The 26,674-nt window shown below is 49.3% G+C and overlaps 3 protein-coding genes across 4 annotated transcripts in view; 1 reads left to right on the top strand and 2 right to left on the bottom strand.

Moving 5' to 3' along the window:
- The window catches only part of PRUNE1 (prune exopolyphosphatase 1), an 18,661-nt gene extending 12,447 nt beyond the window's left edge, over positions 1-6,214 (bottom strand). The window contains exon 1 of the mRNA XM_032843717.1: positions 6,016-6,214. Coding sequence (XP_032699608.1) covers positions 6,016-6,054 — 39 coding nt within the window. The 5' untranslated portion in view covers positions 6,055-6,214. The remainder of the gene's footprint in view (positions 1-6,015) is intronic.
- Positions 6,215-11,696: 5,482 nt separating this feature from the next.
- MINDY1 (MINDY lysine 48 deubiquitinase 1) lies at positions 11,697-17,282 on the top strand. Of its 2 annotated transcripts, XM_032843562.1 has the most exons (10): positions 11,700-11,734; positions 11,883-12,450; positions 12,837-12,894; positions 13,301-13,365; positions 13,777-13,935; positions 14,280-14,382; positions 14,934-15,076; positions 15,866-16,057; positions 16,382-16,525; positions 16,753-17,282. In XM_032843562.1, the coding sequence occupies exons 2-10, from the start codon at positions 11,998-12,000 to the stop codon at positions 16,831-16,833; spliced, it is 1,398 nt and encodes a 465-aa protein (XP_032699453.1). In that variant the 5' UTR covers positions 11,700-11,734; positions 11,883-11,997; the 3' UTR covers positions 16,834-17,282. The 2 variants fall into 2 exon arrangements, with proteins under 2 accessions (XP_032699454.1, XP_032699453.1); XM_032843563.1 differs by lacking the exon at positions 13,777-13,935 and having other exon boundaries at positions 11,697-12,450.
- Positions 17,283-17,851: 569 nt separating this feature from the next.
- On the bottom strand, positions 17,852-26,065 carry ANXA9 (annexin A9). The gene is made up of 14 exons (XM_032843564.1): positions 26,024-26,065; positions 25,806-25,906; positions 25,205-25,290; positions 24,927-25,023; positions 24,088-24,182; positions 23,810-23,923; positions 23,509-23,599; positions 22,464-22,543; positions 22,259-22,318; positions 21,629-21,713; positions 21,403-21,498; positions 21,260-21,318; positions 18,476-18,598; positions 17,852-18,244 (listed from the first exon to the last, which is right to left on the bottom strand). Exons 3-14 carry the CDS (start codon positions 25,277-25,279, stop codon positions 18,182-18,184), a joined length of 1,038 nt encoding a protein of 345 aa, XP_032699455.1. The 5' UTR covers positions 25,280-25,290; positions 25,806-25,906; positions 26,024-26,065; the 3' UTR covers positions 17,852-18,181.
- Between the last annotated feature and the right edge of the window lie 609 nt (positions 26,066-26,674).

The raw sequence follows: 26,674 nt of genomic DNA, 5'->3' as shown, positions 1-26,674 counted from the left end.
TTTTATATATATATATATATATATATATATATATATATCTTTAAAAAAAAAATTATTATTTCAAGGATGCCTGGGTGGTTCAGTCGGTTGGCCGTCTACGTTAGGGTCAGGTCTTAATCTCCTAGGATTGAGACCCACATTGGGCTCCCTGCTCAGCGGGGAGTCTGCCTCTCCCTCTGCCTGTCGCTTCCTCCGCTTGTGCTCAACTCTCTCTGACAAAGAAATAAATAAAAATCTTAAAAAAAAAAAATGAATTATTATTTCATTCCAGGAATGAGCGTTCTGCCAGATACAATGAGACCATAAAGTCCATGGCTCAGCTTAGGGCACAAGAATTCTCTTATTTTTGAACTTCTATTTCAGCCACCCTCTGACAAAAGAAGGAGTAAGAGACAAAATGAGACATACCAGTTACAGCAGAGTCTCCTAATTTAAGTACTATTGGCATTTTGGACTGGATCATCCTTTGCTGCGGGTGGGGGCGATCCTGTGCAAGCGAGGGTGTTTGGCAGCATCCCCAGATTCTACCCACTAGATGCCAGGAGCGATCTCAGGCATGACAATCAAAAATGTCTCCAGATTTGCCAAATATTCCGGGGGTGGGGGCGGGGAAGGGGCAGGCAAAAATCACTACCAGCTGAACACCACTGGGTTACAGACAGGTGAAAATCCAAACACTCTGACTGCTTCAATCAGGAAAGATTTGCTAGATGCAAGAGTTTCAAAAAGTAGGAAAGGGGTTCAGGGGAGCAAAACAGCAATGAATGGTTATCAAGTAATGTGCTATAGGAGGAAAGGGAATCTAAGCGAACCTAGAATCATTTTGCCTATTTGGCTGTTACCCACTCCTCTCCCTCCCCCAGAAAGCTACAGCCAGAAAGGGATAATTTTACAGACCTCTGGTGACATAAATTGCCCTATCTAGTGACTAGATAGGGTTTTTTTTTTTTTAAGCTTTATTTATTTAAGTAATCTATATACCAAACATGGTGCTCAAACTCACAACCCAGAGATCAAGAGTCAGAAGCTCTTCCAACTCAGCCAGCCACGCACCCCAAGTTTTTTTGTTTTAAGCTACCTTTTTGCGCATCTCTGGCTCCCAACACCCTAGAGAAGTACAAAACGCAGAGGTTACCTGTCGAGGTTTTGCTGAAAGGACCTCTGGGGAAAGTGTGTCTTTTGGTTCTTCCCTGCACCCATTTCTCCAAGGCGCCTCATGAGTGGTAGCCCACACTCACTCATACTGAACAGGAGGAGAGAGCAGAGGTTCTTCCCCAACATTAAACTCTTTTCCTATATGAGAATTCAGTCCTACCGTAACTCCTCTAACTCACAAGTTCTCCTCCTGGTACAAGAGAAAGCCCCCCCCCCCGCCCATTTCCTCGATACCAAGAACTGCCCAGATGGCTATGGACTCAAGGGACAACAAAGCGGTCCAGGTGAGTGGCTGCAGAGATAAGGAGCTCACTGAAGTGGTAAGACAGGCACCATGGTCCCTAGAAACGGAACCATATTATAGACACGCTTGGCCATATGGTTCTGATTCTGGAGAAAAAAGGGATGTGGAACGGCGGGAAGGCCGAGCAAGCAGGACAGACCTAGTGCTAGACCCCCAAAGGAACTTTCCAAAACTCACTCCCATTAGTGCTGGTTCAGCTGAATCAGGACAAGTCAGATCCCCAGCATGGAGAGGCTAAGCAGACAAAGGCTAAGCAGAAAAGCAGAAAGAAGGGACCACATACAACTAACTCTGAGGAGAAAGGAAATCCATGGGAAGGTGAACAACTAACCCCTTGCTCAGGCAAGCCAAGAAAGCAGCCAAAAGGAATGAATACAAGAGGAATCCTCTGGCACTTTTGCCACATCTTGGAAGAGGACTGAGCAGGGACTGTGGTGGCCTTCCTTTCGCCGTCAGGGTCCACCGTCACCCCAGTCTGTCCAGTCTATGCATCACCCACAAGACATGCTGTGCATATCCCCAGCTCTGCCCTTCATGCTCTTTGTTCTTCTGTCAGAAAGCAGCAGAACTGTCATTTGAAGAGATCACAGACTAGGGTTGAATCCTGGCTCTGCTGCTGCTGCTGCTTCTTCTAAAGATTTCATGTATTTATTTGACAGAGAGAGAGAGAGAACACAAGCAGGGGGGAGTGGCAGAGGGGGAGGGAGAAGCAGACTCCCCATTGAGCAGGGAGCCCAATTCGGGGCTCGATCCCAGGACACTGGGATCATGACCCGTGCAGACACCCAAATGACAGAGGCACCCAGGTCCACACTGCTCCCCCCACCTCCAGCTCTGCTTCTTACTTGCTGTGGGATTTGGGCCTCTCTAAGCTTCATTTTTTGGTTTTATTTTTTAATTTATTATTCTTTTTATTTTTTAAAAAGATTTTTTAAATTTATTTGACACAGAGAGAGAGATCACAAGTAGGCAGAGAAGCAGGTGGGGGGGGGTGGGGGAGAGCAGGCTCCCCGATGAGCAGAGAGCCCAAAGCAGGGCTTGATCCCAGGACCCTGAGATCATAACCTGAGCTGAAGGCAGAGGCTTAACCCACTGAACCACCCAGGCGCCCCATCATTTTTGGTTTTAAAAATGGCCATACTGTAAACAATTTCATGAAGTTGTTCTGAGGACTAAATGTGATAACCCAGAAGTGCCTACTCTGTGGTTGGAAAGATGAGCTGGCTTCCATCTTCTTTCTCTACCTGTCCCTCCTGGTCCATTCATGCCACCTAAAGCCCCTGACTCTGTGTTGCCTTCCCTGACCACCCGCACCACAGCAATCCTCTTCCTCCAGACCTCCAGGTGCCAGCACTTGTGGCTCTCATATGGAACTCGCTATCTTTTCGTGGGCATGTGTCTTAATCTTGAAACATAGTTTATGACTCTGGTGACTAAACCCTCTGCTGTTCAAAGAGGGACACTTTGAGAATGAAAAGGGGTGCACTTATCCGTTGTGCGCGAACAAACTGAAACTCTCCTGGGCTGCCCACTTATAAAATACCCTTCTCCCCTTCATTTAGGAAGAACACAGGTTAACTCTTAAGCCCCACCCCCACCCTATCCTCCACCAGCTGACAGCACAAACCAAACAGCCTTGCTTTTCTGTCAGAGGAAGAGCGGAGGGCAGATCCAGCTATACTTAGAGCATGAGGAAACCTGAGCTGCCAATGGAAGAAATACAATCTGAGAGCCCCAAGTAAATATAAACTTTTCTGCCTAACGAACAAAGAAACCAACAAACAAAAAAATACACCCAAACCCCCTAGTCACAATGACTAGACCCTGAGGCTCTTTGTGACCTCAGTGCGGGGAGTGAGGATGAGCTCCACTTGCCTTCTGAAGCTGAATATGGTCTCGTTTCTCTTCTACGAAAAAGTTAATGAGAGAGGGGAACAAAGGAGACAGGGAGCCAGAACCAGAGAAGCCCTCCCAGCACAGAAAATGGAAAGGACTGTGGTGTCTGAAGGAGAGCCAGCCACTCCTGATTCCTGCCTTCCGCATTGAGCAGTGTAGACAACACAGATTATCTGAGGGCTGCTGGATGAACGCTTTGCCTACATTTGAAGGCGGCGCCACCCTGAAGCAAAGGTTTTCCCCAACTAGTAGTGAAAGATGAGTCACCATGAATAGGACATTTAGTTAAACAGGATTTCTTCTAAATGGAACATCCCACTATCTTTATGGCAGAGGCTGTAGAAAATTTATCTGGTATCAGATGCCAGAGGAAAAAATATATCAAGAGGAGAGTTGGCTGGTTATAAGCTGTCTCTATCCTGTGTAAAAGTCAAGCACCCACATTTCCCGAAAAGTTAACATAGCTTAACGGAAACACTCAAACTTTTAACAGAGTCTCTGTCTAAATTGTGTCTTTCTTTACACAAGAAACAACAGTGCAGCCTCCGGGGAACTGGATAAGGAGAAGAAAAAAAGATCTTGTTCTTTTTCATTTCGGATCTTCTTTGTATTTAAGTTTTTTCACTGTGTGTATTTTACCACTTCTGTAATTAAAAGCTAGCTAAATTGTTGGCCATTGCCTGTATGTCTTGCCACCAGTTCCTCTGCTAACAGTCCTTGAGTTCGATTTTCTTATTTCTCCCCGCCCTGGCTAGGCTGTGTGAAAAGATCTCCAAGATACAACTTCACCTTCACAAATTTGGAAAAAGAAATATCTAGATTTTGCTGCTTAGGAGATGAATTCAGCAAAAAACAAAAACAAAAACAAAACAGGGGGGTTCAGGATACCACCAATACTGGAAAAACCCAGTATTTTTCAGCTTCAGACTGCTGTAGGAGATATGCTATTAGCCTGGAGGGACTCTAAAGTGTAGATGCTGAAGGATGGATGCATGCAATGAAAGGCTATTTGGTGAGGTTTTGGGGCCAAGGGCTCTTTACCAAATGGTGGAAAGGAGACCCATCATTTGGGTTACTGTTGGGGGGCGGAATTCCACTGCTTAGCACTCAGAAGACTGCCACAAAGATTCTACACTGGTCCTTCAATGACCTCCCTACAGTGGAAATCACAGGTAATGAAACAAATTGGCTCCAAATTGCTCTATGCTGGGGTGCCTGGGTGGCTCAGTCATTAAGCCTCCACCTTCAGCTCAGGTCATGATCCAGCCCCGCATCTGGCTCTCCCTCTCCCACTCCTCCTGCTTGTATTCCCTCTCTGTCACTCTCTGCCAAATAAATTTTAAAAATCTTTAAAAACAAAACAAATTGCCCTATGCATTAAATCAACGTTCCCCAAATTTGCATCTCATAAGGAAAAATTCGGTGCAACTGGTAATATTAAAATGGTCCTTTGCCCACCCAGGCGCCCCTAGGATTTGTTAAAGACCAGAATTTATCCACCAGGGGAATTTGCAGGGTTTAAGACACTTCAAAAGGGAGCACCTGGGTGGCTCAGTTGTTAAAACGTCTGCCTCCCACTCAGGTCATGATCTCAGGGTCCTGGGATTGAGCCCGCATGGGCTCCCTGCTCAGTGGGGAGTCTGCTTCCGCCTCTCTGCCCGCCTCTCTGCCTACTTGTGATCTCTCTCTGTGTGTCAAATAAATAAATAAAATCTTTTTTTTAAAAAAAAGTCACTTCAAAAGGAAAGCATAGTCAACCATTTGTCTAGGTCTCCACATGGGCAGTGTCACTTGAAGTAGGGGGCCAGGTGACCTCCTAGAGCCTCGCTCTGGTCAGCTTTTTGCTGCTAACTGGAAAGAGCCTAATGTTGCCTGACCAGTCCGCATGGCCGGGAGATTCCAACTAGCTTAGAGTACCAAAAATAAGCCAAAATAAGTACCCAAAATAAGTCAAGCTTATAGTTTTGATTCCAAACACACTTCGCGTTTATCCCTTCCAGGCGGGGGATTCTTACATAATTTAAGTGCGTAAAGGCCAAAGAAGAAAACTGGAGGCAAAGGAATGCAAGTTTAGGGTCAACAATAGGTAGCCTGCAATACTGAGCATGTTTAGCTTAAAAATAGATTTAAAGTAAAACATCATGATTCTCTAATCTAGAAGGAGTTCGGTCCGCCGGACGAAAACAGCTCTTCTGAGGTAGTAAGGCCGTGGGCAAAGGTTCTCTCGCACCCCCGGGGCTCACCTGGAGGCCAATGGGCCAGAGAGGCCGGGTGAGCGGTGAACTGAAAGAGGGGCGGGGAGAAAGGGATAAATAAACCTAGCGCGGCACGACAGGCGGTGGCACGGCCCTCCACCTTTTGACGGAACTGACCCAGGCGACCGCGAGCAGAGGCTCAGGTTCCAGATCCACGATTCCTCCTCCCAGCTCTAGGGGAGACCCCAAAGGCAGAAGCCAAAAACCGGGAGACTGAGCAGCATTCCCCTCAGCTAGGTTCTCTTGCCTCACTCCCCCGGCCCCAAGCCTGATCTGATCCCAAGCTCCCTCCCCACCATGCCGTGTTCCCTCCCCACACACCATCGGGGCTCCCCAGATTCCATATCTTCTTTCTTTCTGGACCTCATGCTTCATTCCTTACGATCACAGACTGGGATTCGTTACCTGCAGAGCGGCTCGACAACCCTGCAGGTAGTCCTCCATGGTGAAGTCCCAGGTGTGCCACCACCCCTGGCCGTGGAGAGGTTACCAGGCGAATGCGCCCTGCCCAGGGACTCAGGGGCTAGGGGCGAAAGTCAGGAGGCGGGACTCGAACCCGCCACACAGCTATTCGGCCCCAAGCCCCCGGAGGAAGTGCGTAATCTGGCACTCCTGGAGTGCGACGTCGCCCCGCCCACAGCGGCGGAGGCGGAGCTCTGCGCCCAAAGACTCACGGGACCCCCCTTCCCAGAGGCGCGAAGCGGGGCGTGGCGCAGGGCGTCCTGGGAAACGTAGTCCAGGAGTTCCGAAAAGGCCCCAAGAATGGAGGGAAGGAGAATTTTTTGAGATTACTCATTTGACAGAGAAATATATATGTGTCACAGTAACCTGTGTTTGTGGCATCTGAACTTTCACTCTCGAGTTAGGTTAAGTATAGCATATTTCCATATAGTACATCGAGCATCTGGTTGGCATCTTAAATTACAAAAGGCAGAAACAGTTCTTAGTCTTCCTTTCTCGAATTCTCTCTTTTACCATACTGACCCATTGCCGCCAATTTTCTGCTGTCCATGTTATAAAAACATTAGAATAATCTTTGACTCCTCTTCTTTACTTAATACCTACGGTCTCTGGCCAATTCCTGCTGCTACTTCCTTTACAACTCAGTAGCCTATTTGTCTATAGCCTCGGCAAATCTCTTTTCCTTTTCCCGGACCATTGTAACCTGGGTTTCTTTGCTCAAACTGCCCTTTCAGCCTTCAGAGTTGCTTGAAGTTTCATCCTGCCGCTGCCCTGTAAGTCAAGTTAGGAGGGCCCTTCAGAATGTAGAGCTGGGTTCCAACCTCCCTTAACTGCCAGCTTCCAGCCCCACGGTAGTGCAGAGTAGTGCAAAGAAGTATGCTGTCGTCATTAAATGCCCCCTCTCTTATTGATCCATCCCTTTATTTCTTACTGCCAGCTTTTCTGGCTCCCCTCTGTCCTGCCCCAAGAATTGGAAGGAGGTGACAGATGGGAAGCAGGCCTGTGCTGGTGGGAACAAGGACCAGAGCACAGGGGTTTTGGATCTCCTGCTTGTTCAGCTAGTTCTCTCCCTGCTGCCTCTCTTCCCAGAGCCTGAGGAGTCTTCCAAACTTTCTGTACCACAAGGGGCAGTTCTGCCTGACCAGATCCATTTCTAGACCAAAAAAAAAAAAAAAAAAAAAAAGAAGAAGAAGAAGAAGATGATACAGTAAGGGCTTGGAAAGTAGCAGGATTTTTTTTTTTTTAATTTTAAATGGGTAAATATGTAAATATCATGCTCTTTGGCCCTGCTTCTGTGGATCCAGAGCAAAAGCTTGCCATAGCCACCGAAAAAGCTCAAATCCACCCCGCCGCTGCTGTCCAGCCCTGCTCCTCCCCACGCTCTGCAAGGGCACTTGCTCTTCCCTATTCTCACCAGAGAGGCACAAGCGCACCGTCCCTTCCAGCGGCAGGCAGAGGGAAGAGAAAGGGTCTGTTGTTTTTCTCTCGTTGTTTCTCTCTCCCTCACTGCCGATCACCAAGCTGCTGACCAGGTCAGAAAGCCCTGATAGAAATTCTCCAGGGCTGGGCGGGCCCCTGCTCCTCCAGGGAGCTTGTCCTTGACTAATTTTTCTTTGTCCCAATGGGAAAAAAAGAGAGAGAGACATAAAAAAGAAAAACCACAAACTTCCTTTGAAAATCAGCTTGTAGTCAGGGCCTGGAGCGTATGCCCTAGACTCTGCAACTCAGGAATCCCGAAGACGCTCTGAGCGACCTGGGAGCACCTGGGCTGCCCTTCTGCCTGCCCGCACCCTCCTCTGGTGACCCCAGTCGTGGGCGTGAGTCCGGAAGTGGCCACCACCAAGCGGGGACAGCCGCTCATAAACCTGTGTAGACCTGGATAAGCTCTGGCCTTGACAGCTTGGAAGGCAGCTGGGACTGTGGAAGCACCCCTCCTTGGGGCTACCTTCCTCATCGAATTGCCACAACTGGACCCTCTTGCTCTATCCAGGAACAGCACCCACTTCTTTAAGGTAAAAACTTTGTTTTAACCATTTCCTTTATGCCACCCCTCCCCCCCACCTCCCACCAGGTTCTCGTTTTCCTCTGCAGCTCTGGGGAGGTGTCATGGAATGTCTCACCACTTTTTTGGTGCCTACAAGTCTGGATTTTGAGAGGAGCTAAGGCAGGAGGGATATGTAAAAGGGACTAGCTTGTCCCTTCATTTCCTTCGTTTAATGAAAACTTCCCTCTGTCGCTTGCAAGCAAATAGACAGGGCATGGTAGAGGTGATGGACTTATTTGGGGGCAAAATTTTAAACCAGGAGTTGCATGAAGATTTGGGTCATACTGAGAAGGAGATTGCAGTGGGAAAGTTCGTGGGGTGTGCGTGTGTTATTGAAGTACCCGCCCATTTTCTATGCTTCTTCCAACTTTTGGCTATTTACTGCCCCTGCGAGGGAGGGGCGAGGGCTATTTTAACTCCCTCGCCCACCGCCAGAGGATAATTTGGGCAGGAGAGAATGCGTGGGACTTAAGAAAAGAAGAGGAAGATAATGAAATCCTGATTTGTTTGAGTGCCCTCCCCCTCATCCTTTCCTGCTCTGACACACTTGTGCCCACCCCACAAGGAGTACACCTTGTAGAGTGGAAATCCTCCATTCCATCTCTTAAGACTTAGCCCACTGGGCTTTGCCCAGTTTCTCTGACACCCAACTCCCTCAGGTTTCTAGCCCCTGGTTTCTTTTGACTCACCCCCTCACCAGCTAGCTGCCTAACCCCCACTTAATTATTGATCATTTCTAGCATTGGACAGAAAAGATAAGAAATGAATGCTGCTTTTCTCCAAGCTCTTTTAACTTTCTCAGGCTCTGCTTGAAGGCTCAGCCTAACTGTCATTTGGGAGGGGAGGGGAAAGGCAGGTGAGAGAGTGAAAAAAAAGTGTAAGGTGTGCAGGCAATTTTGACTAGTCTGATTCTAAGTGAACAACATGTAAATGAGACACAGCTAGCATAAATTATATTTGAAGCAAAAAGAGGATCAATTTGGGTGACCAGCCTTCTTTTGGTAACTTTTCTTTCTTTTTCCTTAAAGATTTTATTTACTTATTGACAGAGAGAGAGAGAGAGAGAGAGAGCGAGCGCGGGCATAATCAGGAGGAGGGGCAGAGAGCAGACTCCACTGAGCAGGGAGCCCGATCCCAGGACCCTGAGATCATGACCAGAGCCGAAGGCAAACGCCCAACTGACTGAGTCCCCCAGACACCCCAAATTTCTGTCTTTCAACTTCACCTCCCAGGCCTTAACCTAGTCCTGAATTCCTGCCACTTTATAAGAAGGAAGCATAGTATCAGGTTAGTAGGACACTGGGGAAAAGACAAGATTTCTAACATCTAATTTCTCCCCTTTTCTAACCCCGAGTAAGGCAGGGAGGGGAGCTAGGAGGTTGAAGGAGGATGTTTCCCAGGGGACAGAGTTTATGGCTTTTTATTGTTTGTTACCCACAGCCTTAATTAAATGTCTGTGCTGGACTCGATGCTTAGTGCTGATAGAGAGCAGGTTAAACAGGTCCAGGGTTACATCTAAGATGACCTAGGTGGGACTAGACAGAAAGAACATACGGAGAGGTAGGGAGATGACAGTAGAGGGAGTATTTACTTTTTTTTTTTAAGTTTTTATTTTGATTCCGATTAGTTAACACACAGTACTATATTAGTTTCAGCTGTGTTGTATAGCAGTTCAGCACTTCCATACATCACCCAGTGCTCATCACGAGGGAGTATTTCTATACCTTTCTTTCTTTTCTTTTCTTTTCTTTTTTTTAAGGTTTTCTTATTTATTTTAGAGAGAGAGAATGCGAGTGGAGGGAAGGGGCAGAGGGAGAGGGAGAGGGAGAGAGAGAATCCACAGGCAGAACCCCCACTGAGCACAGAGCCCAACACAGACACACACAGGCTCGATCTCACAACCCTGAGATGGTGACCTGAGCCGAAGTCGAGTCCACCATCAAGAGTGGGCAGCCCAGGGACACCTGGGTGGTTCAGTTGGTTAAGCCACTGCCTTTGGCTCAGGTCATGATCATAGTATCCTGGGATCAAGTCCCACATCAGGCTCCTTGCTCAGTGGGGACCCTGCTTCTCTCTCCGCCTCCGCGCCTGCCGCTCTGCCTGCTTGTGCTCTCTCTCTCTCTCTCTGACAAATAAATAAATAAGATCTTAAAAAAAAAAAAAGAGAGTGGGCAGCCCAACCAACTGAGCCACCCAGGCACCCCTGTGAGTGAGTATTTCTTATGTAACTCAGTAATCAGCACTGTCACATTCCATATAAAGAGTGGGCAAGAGAGTATATCTGGGTTTAGTTGATTTGGGGAGCAGAGAGGAACTGAAGAGAAGTTGCTGCCTCAACTCCAGATGTGGAAAGTTTACTGTCAGAATTTGTTGGGGGTCTGGTTTTTGTGCCAAAATTATTTACCAGAGTCAGTCTCTGACCCAGGTCCCCGTGGCCTACATTTCCCCTCTTGGGCCCACAGGAAGTCCCTCCCAAAACCTTTTTGCTGTGGTTTGGGATTGTGTAAAGTTCAGTAAAGACCTGTGAGGAGAAAGACTTCTTTCTCACTGGTGTTTTATCTTTCAGGGCATGATACTGTCTGTCTTGTCTGTCTGTATCTCCGCTCTTCACCCTGAGCACTCAGTGACTGTTAATCTTTTCATCCTTGGGGTAGAGTGGAGAAAAGGGAACCCTAAGGATACCTGTTTGAGCTCTGGATGGCCCCTGAACAGCTTGGGGGCTGTGGTTTGGTGTAGGGTAGATGGAATGACTACCATCTTGGCTAAGATGGTAGATGACTCCTGTTACAGGGTGAGCTAAAGACCACTGAATTAATAACCATTTGTACAGCTAACCCTTGAATAACACAGGGGTTAGGGATGCTGACCATTCATACAGTTGAAAATCCATGTATAACTTTTGACTCCCCCCCAAACTGAACTAATCACCTACTGTTGACTGGAAGCCTTACCCAAAACACAGACAGTCAATTGATACACATTTTGTGTGTTGATGTATAACATATATTCTTCCAATATATTCTTCCAATAAAGTAAGCTAGAGAAAAGAAAATGTTATTAAGAAAATCAGGGGCACCTTGGTGGCTCAGTGGGTTAAAGCCTCTGCCTTCAGCTCAGGTCGGGCTCTCTGTTTAGCAGGAAGCCTGCTTCCTCCTCTCTCTCTCTGCCTGCCTCTTTGCCTACTTGTGATCTCTGTCAAATAAATAAATAAAATCTTTAAAAAAAAAAGAAAATCATAAGGAATACACCTGAAACTAATGTAAATTGTATGTCAACTATACTTCAACAAGAAAAAAGAAGAAAATCGTAAGGAAAATACATTTACATTTACAAAAGAAAACATTTCATATGTTTACTGAAAAAAAAAATCCATGTAGAGTGAACCTGCGTGGTTCAAACCCCTGTTGTTCAAGGATCAACTGTACAGTTTTAACATTTCTTTCTCTTTTTTCTTTCTGTCTTTCTACTTTATTTTCCCCTTTCTCTCCATCTTTTTTCCATTCCTTGTCCTTATCATTTCAGGGAAGCTGACTCCATCCAATGACTTCAATCCCACCAGAATCCTTCCTCCCAACCTGAAAGCCCTCGTCGGTCCCATGTGGTCACAGCCTGTGAGAGGTGAGGGGAGGTCAGGCTGGGGCCCTTCTGTTCACCCAGCTAAGAAAGACATGCACTCCCTGTAACCAGGAGTGACTGTGTAGATGCTATCTAGCCTTCCATACTATAGTCCTTTAACAAGACTTTTCTGGGTTCATTTGCTTTCCAGCCCAATGACTTCCTTCTTATTGGATCGGTCTCTTTTTTCCATACCAAGCTTACATTAGGCAACTCCCCGAGGGCAGGAAAGTCCTTTGGTGCCCCTCAATTGACCTCTTCTGACCATGGAACACCATCAAGCTGAGCTTCCAGACTCTGGTGAGGCCAAGATTCCAGAAGCAGTCAGCTCTGAGAACCAAGAGGTCCTCTCACAACCAGAGGAGCGGCCCCAAGACAAGGATGCCAGAGATGCTGATGGGACAGCTGAAGAACAGGAGCCTGTAGGCCAAGCTTCGCTGCTGGCCCAGGGCCAGGATAACCTTGAGTTCCCTCCACCTGATATGAGTTCAAGCCAACTGGAGCTGGCCCATGGGATACAGCCCGAGATAGAAACAGTGGGGGCCTGCTCCAGGCCCCAGGAGCTCCCCCTACCCCTCAGGGCCCGACAGCCTGAGCTGGATTTCTACTGTGTAAAGTGGATCCCCTGGAAAGGGGAACGGACACCTATCATCATGCAGAGCACTAACGGCCCTTGCCCTCTCCTTGCCATCATGAACATCCTCTTTCTTCAGTGGAAGGTAAGAGAGAATTTGGATGGGGGCTCAGAAATTGCTGAGGAAAGTTCTCTTCTGTGACCCACCTCCTTGATCATTCTGCTGTTCTCAGACCAGGCAAAACTTTCCAGATTATTCTCTGTATTTCTCTAGCTTGAACAAGTGAGATAAGATATTCATAAAAACAAGACAAAACAAAACAATTCTCTGTCCTACTCTCGAATCTTTCTACTGTCTCGCAAATGGGAATGTCTCGCAATCCTTCACATTCATTCCCTCACTGCAGTTGCAAGCCTTCTTTTCCACCACGCCCTCCCCTTCCCCCTGTCCTTCTGTGTGTTTCTCCTCCAGTGATCTGTGAAGGAAAACACACACATGCCTAACCCTTTGGTCACCACTTCTGCCTCCAGGTGAAGCTGCCCCCTCAGAAGGAAGTGATCACGTCAGATGAGCTCATGGCCCATCTTGGTGAGTGATTGGGTCTTGGAGAGGAATTACACAGAAGGTTCAAGAGCTTACCCTTTCCACTCAGCCAGAAATCCAGAATATTGAGGGACTTCCCATTTCGGGCTCTGATGTGGCAAGGAGGGTGAAGGTCTACAGGGCTTCTGTGCAAGGCTGGGGAATGAGAAGCAAAAATCAAGGCATCGGGAGTTGGGGATTGTAACCCTACTTCTACCCTGAGATTTTGATGTGACCTTGGGTGGGCCTTTCACCTTCGTCAGTCTACTTCTTGCTCTGAGAAGTGAAAGGTCTGGATTAGATTCTAAGGCTCTTTCCAGCTCTGAAAGTCTGTGGCCCATGACCGTTCTCCAGAAGAGGAAGCAGCTTTTGGGACAACTGGGGAAAGCTGATGAGGGATCCTGTCTTGTAGGAGACTGCCTCCTGTCCATCAAGCCCCAGGAGAAGTCAGAGGGACTTCAGCTTAATTTTCAGCAGGTGAGGCAAAGGTCTCGGGGCACAGGAATTTGCAGGTTTGTAAGGGGACATGTAGGCTACAAAGAGAAGCCTTTCTTTTGCTTCTCAAGAAGGCCCCTTAACTATGATTTCTTTCTGCAGGAGGAGGAAGCTATATCTCTGTCCTAGAAAATATGTTCCCTTATATAAGATAAAGAAGGGTTGAGGCAAGGGAGGAATGGCATGGCCTGTAAGAGAACCAGGGAAAAGAAGCAACAGGATTAATTTTTTTATTTGTGGAGCTAGGAGTCAGGAGAGGGGAGGCTAGGGTAGCCATCATTTTATCCCCCCCACAGCTTTATTGGGACATAACTGGCATATAAGACTGTGGAAGCTGAAGGTGTATATAACGTTTTGATGTGATACAGGTATCATTTTCTTTTCTAACCCCAGAACGTGGACGATGCAATGACAGTGTTGCCTAAACTGGCCACGGGTCTGGATGTCAACGTGCGATTCACAGGGGTCTCTGACTTTGAATACACTCCTGAGTGCAGCATCTTTGACCTCCTGGGTATACCTCTGTACCATGGCTGGCTTGTTGACCCACAGGTGAGGGTGGGATGGCTCAAATGAGACTCGCATCCGGCTCAAAGCGAGATAGACAAGCAAAATTTTACGGGGTGGGTGTTAGGGAGTTAGGGGTTAGATTGGCTTGGGAATGGAATAGGCTTCAGAGGCTGGACCCAGTGCAGAATTCCTTGAATTTTAACCTTTTGGTGGGGGGTGGTGAACATTCAAATACAGGCAAACCGTATGCAAGTAGGTCAGTTCTTTGGAAATGAAAAGTTTCAGGAACCTTTGGTTGTAGGGTTGCAATCCTGTGGGCGGGCTTCATTTCCTTCCTAAAAAGATCTTCGTTGTTTTGGTACCACCCCATGCCACCGCCGGTGCAGAGTCCTGAGGCTGTGAGCGCAGTTGGGAAACTGAGTTACAACCAGCTGGTGGAGAAGATCATTACCTGCAAGCACTCTAGAGATACCAACCTTGTGACAGAAGGTGACAGCCCTGCTCTCTCTTCTGTGGATCTTAGGTGGAGGGAATGATGGCTGCCTACGTTTATTGCTTATCATCTGTCTCCCCCCACTGCATCCCCCTAGAATGGAAACCCCATGAGAGAGAGTTTGGGAGGGGCGCCTGGGTGGTCAGTGGTTAGATATCTCCTTTCAGCTCAGGTCAGGATCCCAGGATTCTGGGATTGAGCTCTGCCTGGGGCTCCCTGCACAGCAGGAAGCCTGCTGCTCCCTCTCCCACTCCCCCTGCTTGTGTGTTTTCTCTCTCTCTGCCAAATAAATAAATAAAATATAAAAACAAAAAAAAGAGAGAGAGAGAGAGTTTGGGGAATTGGCTGTTGTGTTCAGGACGTAGCACAAGGTGGTCGCTCAGTAACTATTTGTTGAATGAATGAATACAGCCAGGATTCAAGGGATTTCAGAAAGTGGGACTATCCACAGAGCTCTGACAGGGACTCTCTGGGTGATCCTTCTTCCTACTGGGGACTTTGGATTGAAGCCAAGCCCCTCGTCCCCCAACCTTATGCCCTCTGACAGGCCTGATTGCGGAGCAGTTCCTGGAGACCACTGCAGCACAGCTGACCTACCACGGACTGTGTGAACTAACAGCAGCTGCCAAAGAGGGTGAACTTGGTGTCTTTTTCCGAAACAACCACTTCAGCACCATGACTAAGCACAAGGTGATGAGGCTTTGGAGAGGGGGGTGGGGGTGGAGTGCTGTCACTGCCTCGTGGTTTCTTCTTCCGGGTCAGTGTGTCAGACAGGATAGGGTAGATTAAATTCAGGTGACAAATCACCCCCAAAATCCCTGTGCTTTACCACAGCCAAAGTTATTCTTCATGCTGGATGGCCATTGTGGATTGGCTGCCATTCTGTCCCACATTGTCTTCGCTCTGGGACCCAGGCTGACAAAACAGCCTTAATCTGGAATATGGGAGGGAAGAGAGGGGGAGGGACACCGTGCACCCGCTTTTAACGCTTCTGTCTAGAGACAAAACCTGTCGTTTCTCCTACCTTCTCACTGGCCACAGCAAGCCCTAAGAAATCAGCCTACCCTCTACAGGACAGCAAAGTAAAGTCCTCTCCCCAGAAGGGAATGGAAGTACATGGAAGAGGGAGAGATTTTTGGCTCGCAAAGGATTTCTCCTCAGAGCCATCAGGCCAGCCCAGAGAGCCACTGGAAGTAGGGTAGACAGCAGCATCTTGTGTGGGACCCCAGCACCGAGGACTCACACTTAGACCACAGGGACTGCCACACTCCACGCCCCACCCCCAAGCCGATGGCACATGCATAGACATCTGTGCTTTCTCCCCGCAGCCATACGTGTGAAGGATGCGTGTGCTCACAGCGACACGCTCTAACTAGCACACCAGATGAGTCAAATGGTCTTTGCATCTCAACTGATTCCTGGTAGTAAAGTGCCTCTGGGTCGGCTCTCCCGCCAACGAGTTCGTCCTCTTCTCTGCAGAGTCACTTGTACCTACTGGTCACCGACCAGGGCTTTCTGCAGGAGGAGCAGGTGGTGTGGGAGAGCCTGCACACCGTCGACGGAGACAGCTGCTTCTGCGACTCTGACTTCCACCTGAATCACTCCCTCGGCAGGGGCCCTGGAGCAGGGGGTGGCAGGGGCTCCCCTGAAAAGCAGCGCCAGGTAGACCAGGTATGTGGGCTCTTTGGGAAGGGGCGCGGAGAGCTAGTCTGCTCACGAGCTCTTTGCTGGAGGCGAGTAAGATGCGATTCCTCCTGTAGATGTCACGACCCACAAAACCCGTGCCCCCTCACAGTCACCTCTGGACCACCTCTGCACTTGGAGCAGTGTGTTCTCAGTCCCCACAGATGATGTACTTGGCTGTGGGTCTTGCCCTGGAGGGGGAGCTGGTGAATGTGAAGGAGAAGCAAGACGGGTTTGGAAACCTAAAGCCGGGCTGAACGTCCCCCAGGCCGCAGCCACCTCACTGCTTCTGCTCTCTCGGCCTCTTTCTAGGACTACCTGATCGCCTTGTCCCTGCAGCAGCAGCCGCAGGGCACGCTGGGTCTTAGTGACTTGGAGCTGGCCCAGCAGCTTCAGCAAGAGGAGTACCAGCAGCAAGCAGCCGTGTTGCCCGCGCCAGTGCGGGCCTCACCACAGGTGAGCAGCTGCCCCCAAAGGCCCTGAACCCCACTCTGCTCCTTCCCGCAGTGCCAACACTTGTCCTTGCAAATCCTGCACTTGTCTCTTTAAGGGGTTCCTCCCCCCAGGGTCCCATCTTCTCTCTCCCCACCGACCCCTCCTGATCCTGCCCCCAGGACCTTCTAGAACCTCTGTCCTTGTACTCTTCTGGGCTGACAAGTAACCCACTGTTAAATCCCATACAGGGGAGAGGAGCCACGTCTGGTCGCCCAGTCGGGGAGCGTCGACAGAGGCCCAAACAAGAGTCAGATTGTGTCCTCCTGTAGCTTTGCCCAGTGCTGGGGCTGCCCTGCCTCTTTCTCGGAGGCCATGGCTGTGCTGCTTGCTTCCCCCAGCTCCACCCCTGAGATATGCAGGGTAACTTATTTATGGACTATGGGGGATCCAAGCAGGTGGTCAATGCCAAGGTCAGACTCGGTAACATCTTGCCCTCCTGTGCTGCTGCTTTCTCTGCCTCCCAGTCATCCGGGGCAACACTGGGGTTGGTGGGGTGAGGATTTCTGGTTGCCAGCTCCCCTTTCCCAGAACAGTCACACCCACAGACAGACTCAGGCTCCAGGGTGAGGTCCCTGTCTAGAATGCACCTCCCCTGGCCAGGCCCTCCTGCCGATCCTGCTGGCCTGTCTCCAGTTGTTTCAGGGTTTGGTTTGGGTTTCTATCTCCATTATTTGTAATGCTTTCCTAGGGGTTTGGAAATAAAACTTCGTTCCTGAGATCTCTTGTTTGCCTTGCCCTGTGGCTCTTGGGGTTAAGTATTTGACCCAATTAAGGAATGCAAAAAGGTGGGGGAGGTTATAGAGGCCTGCAGGGGGGCTTTGCTTGTCATTCCTAATAGGGCCAGCAGGGGGAACCAAAGCCTGCTTCTTTTCTTTTATGTCTCTTTTTACTAGTTTTTGGTAGGTCTTCAAAATGGTAATCTGGTTTGGGAGGTGGGTTTCCAAGTCCCTGTTTTGGACAGATAAAGTTTGGGGGTTGTGCTCCCTGCTAACCTAAGATTTCCCAGGCAGGGGAGGGCAGATTGATCAGATGGTCCTTTGCTACCTCTATTTCTGACCTTATTCTGGCTCCTGTTTCTCAGTTACTTTGCCTGAAATTTCCTGGGGAAGAGAGAATAATTGAGGGGTGGGGGGAACCTTGAGGGGGGCACTTATTGCAGCCCTAGAGCCTCAAACAGGATGCCTGCGGAATATCCAAGTGCATATCAAAGGCACCTCCAGCTTCAAGGTCTCCTCCCAGCCCATGTCCTGCTCCACCCAGACTTCAATCAGGGAACACAAACAACAGTGAAGTTTGCCAAAAGAATTCAAGAAATCAGTGAGATGTTCTGGCCTGGGTATGGGAAGGATGAGTAGGGAAGAAATCATCAAAGAGCTGTCTATACCCAAGACAGAGATGGGGTACGCTGGTGCAGGGACCACTTTGAGATGAGGAAACCAAGGGATTCAAAAGAAACTTCAGATTCTAGCCTCAACAAGAAGCTGGAGCATGTGGTGCTCAGTGAGGGGTTATCCTATTTGGAGGTCCAGCTGATTTCCTGCAGGCTCAGCCAAACACAGCACTCTCAGATCCTCGGATGTCATGGTGTGGTAGGGAGGGCAGGAGCCCAGGGAGGCCTCAGAGGTCTTCGGCCCTGCACAGGGCTAGTAGGGCTGACCGGCAGTCCCCTTTCACTGCTTCCTACAGAAAAGAGAGTCAAGTGTTAGATCCCACTACCACCATGGCCCAGGCATTCTGTTTCCTCCGTTGTGCTGGTCCACAACTATTTGATGTCAAGAGTTGTGTATGAAATTAACCAAAGACTCATGAGTTCTCCAGGGCATGAACATGCTAGGTGGTGTGCACGGAGGGCAGAGTGGAGGTGAGGGGTGAAGCTTTGGGGCTCTAGGTTAAGAACTAGCCAAGTCTCACCTGGAGAGAAGAGTAGAGGGACTTGCCAAATTTCTTTTTGAACTCAGCTCTGATGCTTAGAAGGTCAGTCTCACTTCGAGAGATAAGGATACGCATTAGGACTTGGTAATTGGGCTTGAGGTTCTGGTAGAGGGAGAAACAAGGAGGAGAGGGTGATAGGTAGTTAGATTCTCAGAGTGGAGACAGGACAGCATGGTAAATTACTCTAGAAAGGGGAAGTGAGGTATGAGTCCTGGCAAAAGAGAAGTGTACTTTATGTAAGAGGAAAATTTATCCTTGTCCACCCTCATGGAAGGTGATTCAGTGGGAAAGACCAGTGGGAGCAGCTGGGGTAGCTCTCCCTCTGGCCTCCTGTCTTTCCTGGCCATGCCACTAGCTTAGAGCCTCATTCCTCCAGATCTCAGTGGTGGGCGGCTCCAAAGTCAGCTACTCACAAAAAGGATAGGAGAAACTTGCTACCTATAAAGACTTCCAGCATGAAAGCCAGGAAGTTTTTAACTTCCAAGTTAGTGAATGTCCAGGGACGATATACCCAGCCTATCCCCACACTGAGCAGATGGAGCTCTGAGAAGGTGCAGGGTCATGTGACTTATGGTTCTGAGCCTGACCTACCAGGGCCACCCCACGGCCCCACCTGTATACACCAGTTTCTCCTGGTTTGACCCCTGGGGCCCAACATCCCGGTCTTCCTCCTAAACCTGCACCAAGCCTCCCGCCTTTTGGTTAAAGAAGGTAATGCAGGGTTTGGCTTAGAAGAGGTATAATATGTGAGTTATAATTGTAAATCATGAATTATAATTGATTAGATCAAATCATGAATGCTAACGGATCATAATAAATGTGTTATCATGAGAGATTTCTAAATAAAAACGTTGGTTGCAAAAATTCTATTTATGTCATGGGCTGGGCGCTGGCGCTGTCACAATTTCCTAATAGCTTCTTTCCCAGCGTTTCCTGTTACTTGACTCACGAGACCCTTCCCAGAACTGCCTGATACCCACACTTCTGGCATCTACACAGATCATAAATTCCCATTAAAAAAAAAAAAAAGGAAAATGAGGAAGTAACAACAGGATGCTGTATTTCATTTGGACTCATTACCTCATTGTCTGTGCTGATGTCTGCTTTATCTTAAATTTCATGTATTATCAATTTTGAATTGTGATAAAGATTATTGATGGCTCCCCAATATTCCGTTCTTTCCCTTCTTCCAACTCTTATTACTTCAAAATCATAGAATTGAGGCAATGTCCTCACTAACTGAATATTCTTACTGATGCATAAGTACCCTTTCTAGCAAGCCTACATTAAACATAATTCTTGCCTTGTTCCTTGAGAATGTACTTGGCATCTTATACTTCCCTGGGAACTTTTAACAAGCATTCATTCTTTGGTTCAGACTGGTCCAAATTTTCCTAGATCGGCTTCCACTGAAGGTCATTTTTCTGAGTAAATATTTGTCACAACGTATGTTTTCACATATTTCTCATGAGAGGATAAAACTGAAGCATATGATTGAGTTTTTCCTTTTTAAAAAAAGTCTTCAGAAAAATAGGCCTATATTATTTTTTGACTCCTACTTCTAGGATAAACCTGGCATTGACAACCAAGAGCGTGGGTCTTACAATCCAATTATATTATAATCACTTACTGCTGGGATATAAGTTTATTGATGACAGGAATTTAGACAGATAACCACAACTCTTCAAACCAGTCTTAGTGTTGGCTTGGTGTAACAGTACAGACATTATTGGGGAAGTAAAATATTTTTCTACTGTCAAAATGGAAATCTCCATTGATGATAAAATATGTACATATATCTACTATCTTTTGAATAATTGCCAATAAGGCATGGTGATTTCTCACTCAGTACACAAGAAGCTATGCACCTACCAAAATGATAATTACTTTTATCTTTACAACTTGGATGATTTTTTTTTATTTATAGATGTTGGGGGACAGTTGCACTAATAGGAGGCCTCACCCAGTGAGTAGAATGACTAGATTCTGTGTATGGAATTACTTAAAACCAACGTCACCAATTTAAGTGTGGATAATATGGGACAAAGTCCAACTATTGTGGAGGAAGGTGGTCCTGGGTGCTAGGACTCTAATGGTATAGTTTATACTATAGTATAAACCAACACCTATGGTACAGACCAGGAGTTGACACATGGCAGTTCAATGTCCTATAGGACCATTATATGTGTGTGGTTTTTAATTATTTTTAAATTCCAGCATAAATAACATATCATGTTATAATAGCCATTATATGTTTTATAGGAGGCCTATATTTATTAGCTATATATGACCTTGGGCAAAGAACTTAACCTCTGTACCTCAGTTGTTTCATCTATTAATTGGAATGTGTATAACAAGCCCAACATAGGCCCTGGGACACAATGAGCAGCCAAGAAATGCTGGCTCTTGTCATAATTCTTGCTAGCATTGTCACCATTATTACTCTGGTGACAACTGAAATTGGACTTGGTGCTGTCCTCCAGAGCAAATTCATACCTATAGCTGGCCACCTAGCTATCAATTAGGCCCAAATTTTGGCATCAGTGCCCTTTTGAGTCAAACTCTTTTAGCTTTAACGACGGTCCACACCTGCCTCTCTTCTTCACAAGACAGCAAGCCTAGGAAAAGAGAGCTGCTCTATGTTTATAAGCTAAATAGAAGGTTGTTACATGACCAACAGCGTGAAACTTCCTCTCTCTTGCCCAGAAGAGGTCTCCCCCCAGTTTTTGTTCCAAGGGGAGGGAAAAGAAACCTCCCTCTCACCTGGAGGGCTTGATGAAGTTTATCGGCAAAGTACAGCGGTGTGTTCCTGATCACCGAGACTGGAAGCAGAGAGGGAGAGATGGAGAGAGCTGGCTTCTGAGCCAGGCGAGAGCCCTACCCCTCATGTGCTCAGCAGGCCCTACCTAGGCTGAGCAGGGCCGCCTGAGCATCTCCGTGGAAGAGGTGGTGGACGGTCTTCTCTAGCTCATGGCCAGTACACCGCTGGTACTGATCGAACACTTGTGGTAGGTGTGGGAGGTAGTTAGAAAGATAAATGGGAGCGGAGATTGATAATCACAGAGAAGGATAAGCCCTTGGCCCAAACTCATCATTACAGTAAGCTGGGAAGACAAGAAGTCTTGTGTGTACCTCGGACGAGGTGTTCAGGATTTCGCTGGGTGAAGATTAGGACCCATGTGCCCTCTGTGCTGGGCCCTTCAGCCTGCTTTAATGCCTGGGAGGGAGGAGTAAACCGGGATCATTGGTTGGGGGTAAGGGAGCCACGGTTGTGATGTTCCCAGAATCCATCATCATGGTGGTGGAAATGGGATTCAGAGTGGAAAAGCTTAATGGGACCTGTGAAGCTATTGCTTCTATTTATGGTTAAAACAGACAAACAAAAAAGGAATAGGGCTAAGAGAGGGACTCTGCCCTCACAGCTCAATTCCCCAATGTGGGGGAAATCCTGGCACTCAATTAATTAAATAATCTCCAAGGGAAGTTCTGAGGAGGGGTCCCCCACCCAGATGCCCCTGAGAGGAGACTGTGTCAGTTGAGGAGCTCACTTCCTGTGAGTTCAGGAATCAGAGGCTAAGTAAGTGAACGGGCTTCAGATGGTCACTAATTGACACTTCATGTCCTCACCTGTCCCTGAGGACTCCTTCCCCAAGGCAAAGAGAGGTTTGCAGGACAAGCGGGTACACCTGTCCCTGGCTCTAGGAGCCACTGGAGGAGGGTGTCTTATGTGCACGGCCAGGCAAGCTCTTTGCCCCTGCTCACCTGGACATCCTGTTCCACCAGGTTATAGTCGATGATTCCAGAGTAGCTCTCGCGACCCCCCTAGAAGAAACTCTCTCAGGAGGACTCTCTGAGGGGGGGGGGTTTACCTCCAGGACAACCTACCACACTCCTCCCCTAAAAACCTTCTCTTGCTAATTATACCCAAGCAATGCTGCCCGCTCCCCTGCAGGCCAGTCCTCCTCACCTTGGCCAGGGCCAGGAGCAGTTCCTGCAAGATGCCGCTGGTCTCAGATTTGATGTCCTTCTCAGCCTCCACCTGGAAATCTGGGGTAGGGTTAGGAGCTCTCTGAAGTCTCCTGATTTTTCCCAGTGTAGCTATTCCCTGTCATATGCCCAGCCCACTGCCTACACTGCCATCTCTGGCTGGGGGTAGCTTGATGGCTGCCAGTTCCCAGGATGGAAGGCAGAAGCACCATCATGGCCACCCTGAAAACAGCCCGAAGCCATGAGTAACCATGCGCTGTAGGGTCATGCATCAAGCGGGGACAACCTGCTTGGGGAAGGAGGCCTTTGTTATTTGAGTGGTAGGCAGGCAGTCAGCAGGGACAGGGACACCTCCATTGTGAGGCCAGTTGGCTAGGGCCTGGCCCCCTCACTGGAGGCAAGGAGAAGCGACGTGGAAGGACGTGAAGAAGCGAAAGAAAAAGAAGAAGGAAAAGAAAACCAGAAGCAAGAAGTGAGAGGTAGGAGATAGATTAAGACAGGCTGAGAATGGACACAAAGGAAAACTGGGGAAAGAAAAAAAAGAGGGGGGGTGTTCAGATGCGGAGGAGAGAAGGCCAGTAAGCAATTAGTGGCTGAGGCATGTGGCAGTCAAGCAGGGGCCTGAGGGGGAGTACCGATAACTTAGAGAGCAGGTTCCCCACCCTCCCCCCAGGGTTGCAGCAAGGTTCCATTCAGCCTGGGATGTGGTGTGAGGGCAAAATCAGGAAGGGGCTGGGAAGATGACATGGGTACTCTCAGGACTGTCACAGTGCCCAAAGTTGTCATTACCTTGGAATCTGCCCCAGAGCCCCCGACTAAGATGGCTAATCATTGCTTCTCTTTCTTTAATGATCACATCTGGCTCTTGCCTTGGGGAGACTGAATACTGGCAAGGGTGGGTGGGGGGTGAGACCCCAAGGGAATAGCGCTGGGGCATACAGGTTCCCAGAAGGCTTGCCTGTAGGGAGGGCAGGAGAGCAGGGGCTGTCTTGCCATCCCTTTCCCCCCTCCTCATATGCTCTTACTATGTTTGTAGACCATCAGGCACTCCTGCAGCTGGGCTGGGCTTCGGGTGGCAAGAATTTCCACAGCCACATCCTCAGGAGAACCAGAGCTCTACAAGAAATTGGGAGGCCACTTTGACACTGGGCCATGCCATGAGGATGGTAGAGAGCAGAGGCTGACCACCTGTCAGTGTGGGCTGTATAAAGGGGACCCCTGCCAAGTCAACTTTCTGGAGCAGGCAAAGGCAAGTCGGTCAACCCTCTCCTCCCCTCAGTGGTGTCCTCACTTCCTTGATGGCTAGTGAGCTTCCACTCCTGGTACCTTCAAGGCTATCCTCAATTCCTGGGCATCGAACTGGGTGGCAGGCTGCAGCAAAGCCATCACGATCCTCTCGAGGCTGCCAGAGAGTGCCGCCTGCAGGGACTTCCATAGGTCCTACAATGAATGGTCCCCATAGCAGAGGAGTGGAAACCATGGGGAGGGCCCCGGATGTGTGGGGATCTCTGGGGAGATCTGGCGGGCTGCCGTTGGCTGTACTCCACGTCTTCTAGGGGGCTGCTCACCCCAGTCTGCTGCTCCTGGGAAGCCAGTGGCCTCACCTGTTGGGTGCGCTCCTGGAAGGCTCGAGAGATGAGCTGCCTTTGCTCTCTGCTCCTATTGGTCAGTACATCCACGATGGCACTGTGGTCCACACCTGAACAGAGATGAGGGCTGGGCTATCAGCTGGGCAGAAGCCAACAGAGTCTATACAGGGCAGGGATCCCCTTCCTCCCAGACTCGAAGCCTCCAGAGGAGGAGAGAAGGCGATCCAGGAAAGGGCTGTGAACAGCAGGGGTTGCAACACCTCCACTTCCATTTGGCCTCAAAAGAAGATGCAGGGCTGCCTGGGGGTCTCAGCTGGAACTCTTGATTTCAGCTCAGGTCACAGTCTCAGAGTCATGGGCTCTGTGCTCAGCAGAAGTCTGCTTAAGATTCTCCCCCTCTGCCCCTCCCTTCATCGCTCCTGAGCGTGCTCTCTCTCTCTCTCAAAATGAAAAAAAAAAAAAAAAAATTAAAAAAGAAGACCCAAATAAGATGCCAAAATGGCATGTGAACCTGGCCCAAAATTAGGTGAAGTTGACCTGGTGTGGTGGGGGAGAAATGGCTTGGTGATCATAGACTTAGATTAGAACCCCAGCCCTGCCATTATGAGCTGTGTGACCTTGGGCCAGCCTCTTTGTCTCACCAAGCCTGTTTCCTCACCTGTAAAATGGAAATAAGACTTACCTCACAAGGGTGTCCTGAGAATGGGAATGACATACCTACCATGGTACTTGACACACAAGAATTAAGGCATTCCACAAACATTTACTGAACAACATCACTTCCTCCTTCCTTCTCGGTCTGCAGACTGGTTTCTAAAAGGTGGATCCCCAGGGGCAGAGGGAAAAGGGCTCACCTTGGCCTGCAATGGCCCTCAGCAGCCTTTGCACGTCTTTGTCCACGCTGAAGCTCAAGAAGGTCCTGAGGGTGCCCAGGGTTCCCCAAGCTGCAGTCTGTAAGAGCATGAGGGGTGGGGGTAGGAGGGAACATCACATGTCTGCACACGCCTGCCCCAGTGCCTCAGCAGGGCCCTTGGCCTGCTCTCAGGGCCCGCTCTCCCTTTTCCCATCCCCTATTCTCTCACAGCCCTGGAGTTGATATAGTAACAATGATTCTGATGATCACAGTCCCTACCTTGTTGGCCAGGCCCAGGTGGCTGAGGATCTCCTGGGTCAGGGATGGTCTTGTCTTCCCGCTGGTTACAGACATGGTATGACTGGCTGTCCCAGGGAGGGAAACAGGAGCGAACTGTGGAGAATTTCCTGGCCCTTTGGGCCTCTTTATGACCCCCAGACCCCTGAGGCCTATGTCCCATGCTGTTCCTTTCCCATGTTGCAGAAAGAAAATAAACATCGACCAGCTTGGCAGGTTTGGGAGCCCAAATGGAGGGGTAAATGGAAGTCCCCATCTTCCCTATCTCTCACCCCTCCTTCAGGAAGCAAGGATTGATCAGGAATGCTGCTAGAATAAGCACCAAACAAACCCTCCCTGACTCCAGGGTGGGTCCCAAGTCTTCCAAACTTTGATCTCAGGGGGATGACCCCCTTCTGAGATCCACGTCCCTTCCTTCTGGTGGTCTGGCTAGGGATTCCTGAGGCGGTGCAGGGGAGGTGAGGTGATGTGGCTGGATGAAGTGTGTGGGGTGGGAGATAGTAACTCCGAAAACACCCACCCCCCTTCAGCCCCGGCCTGGGAGTAAGTAAGCTCCTGTCCCCCTGCCCACCAGGCTGCCTACCTCTTGCCGGCCTTTCCCCCTCAGAGTCTCTGACAGTGACCTTCAGCTCAGCAGGTGGGACTCCGGGGCTGATGTACGTGTTCCTTTGGGTGCATGGGTGCCTAGACAAGGGAGCAAGCCCTCACCTTAGAAAAAGAAAACTCCTTTCTCCGTCTCCCAAGGGATCCACAAGCTTTCCCTCCTCCCTTCCCCCACGAGGGCCCAGGGCCAACGCTTACCCAGAGGTGCTGGGGGTGAGGTGGCCGCTGTCACAGCCTGGCAGCTGCGGGTGTGGGCACCAGCTTCTGCGTGGTCTGCTAGAGGAGAGGGGGCGTGTGCAGCCTGGGCTGGGCAGCCAGTCAGATGACCTCTCTAGCAGCCCCGCCCAGCTGTCATCTCCCGCCCCCGGCCCCTCCCAAATGTGGGAGAGGACAAGGCCCTACCTGGTTCCACAGGCAAACCCCTCCCTACCAAGCATCTTTCCTCCCCGGAGCGGGGCCTCAGCCCCTGGAGAGAATTCTCCTAAGCCATTGGGCGCTCAGTGGGACACAAGGGGCTTTGTGCGTCGCTTTCCCCGTGGGGCCAGGTGGGACCACAGAAGCCCAGTCTTTGAGTCCAGCTTCTGACCTGGCTCTGCCTCTGGCCCCAGCTCCCTGGGGGGACAGGTCAGACAGGCTCCAGGCTGATTTAGAGGCTGATAGAGAAAAACCTGTTGGGGCACATACCAGCGGGACACCCCAGCCTGCACCCCCCAGAGGGGGTCTTAACCCCCAAACTCCCTATTACCTTATTAGAGCCAGCCAGCCTGGGTGGGAAGGGCAGGGGGACTGTTTGGATCTGTGGGGAAGAAAGAGAGCAGGTATTTGAGAGTGGGAGCAGATCAGCAGAGT

This window comes from Lontra canadensis, unplaced genomic scaffold (assembly GCF_010015895.1).
Source record: "Lontra canadensis isolate GAN:19392208 unplaced genomic scaffold, GSC_riverotter_1.0 scaffold142, whole genome shotgun sequence".
Lineage (NCBI taxonomy): Eukaryota > Metazoa > Chordata > Mammalia > Carnivora > Mustelidae > Lontra > Lontra canadensis.
The sequence above is the reverse complement of the archived record's forward strand: the minus strand, read 5'-3'. Positions and strand labels throughout refer to the sequence as shown.

What these genes read in the sequence shown, in the direction of transcription:
- MINDY1 (XM_032843562.1), top strand. Translation starts at nt 11,998, where the DNA reads ATGGAACACCATCAAGCTGAGCTTCCAGACTCTGGTGAGGCCAAGATT. An exon ending in GCACCATGACTAAGCACAAG is followed by an intron (nt 15,077 to 15,865) that starts GTGATGAGGCTT and finishes TCTTCTCTGCAG; the next exon opens with AGTCACTTGTACCTACTGGT. An exon ending in AGCAGCGCCAGGTAGACCAG is followed by an intron (nt 16,058 to 16,381) that starts GTATGTGGGCTC and finishes GCCTCTTTCTAG; the next exon opens with GACTACCTGATCGCCTTGTC.
- ANXA9 (XM_032843564.1), bottom strand. Translation starts at nt 25,279, where the DNA reads ATGTCTGTAACCAGCGGGAAGACAAGACCATCCCTGACCCAGGAGATC. An exon ending in CCTGATGGTCTACAAACATA is followed by an intron (nt 22,544 to 23,508) that starts GTAAGAGCATAT and finishes ACCCTACCCCAG; the next exon opens with ATTTCCAGGTGGAGGCTGAG. An exon ending in AACTTCATCAAGCCCTCCAG is followed by an intron (nt 18,599 to 21,259) that starts GTGAGAGGGAGG and finishes TCCCTCTACCAG; the next exon opens with AACCTCAAGCCCAATTACCA.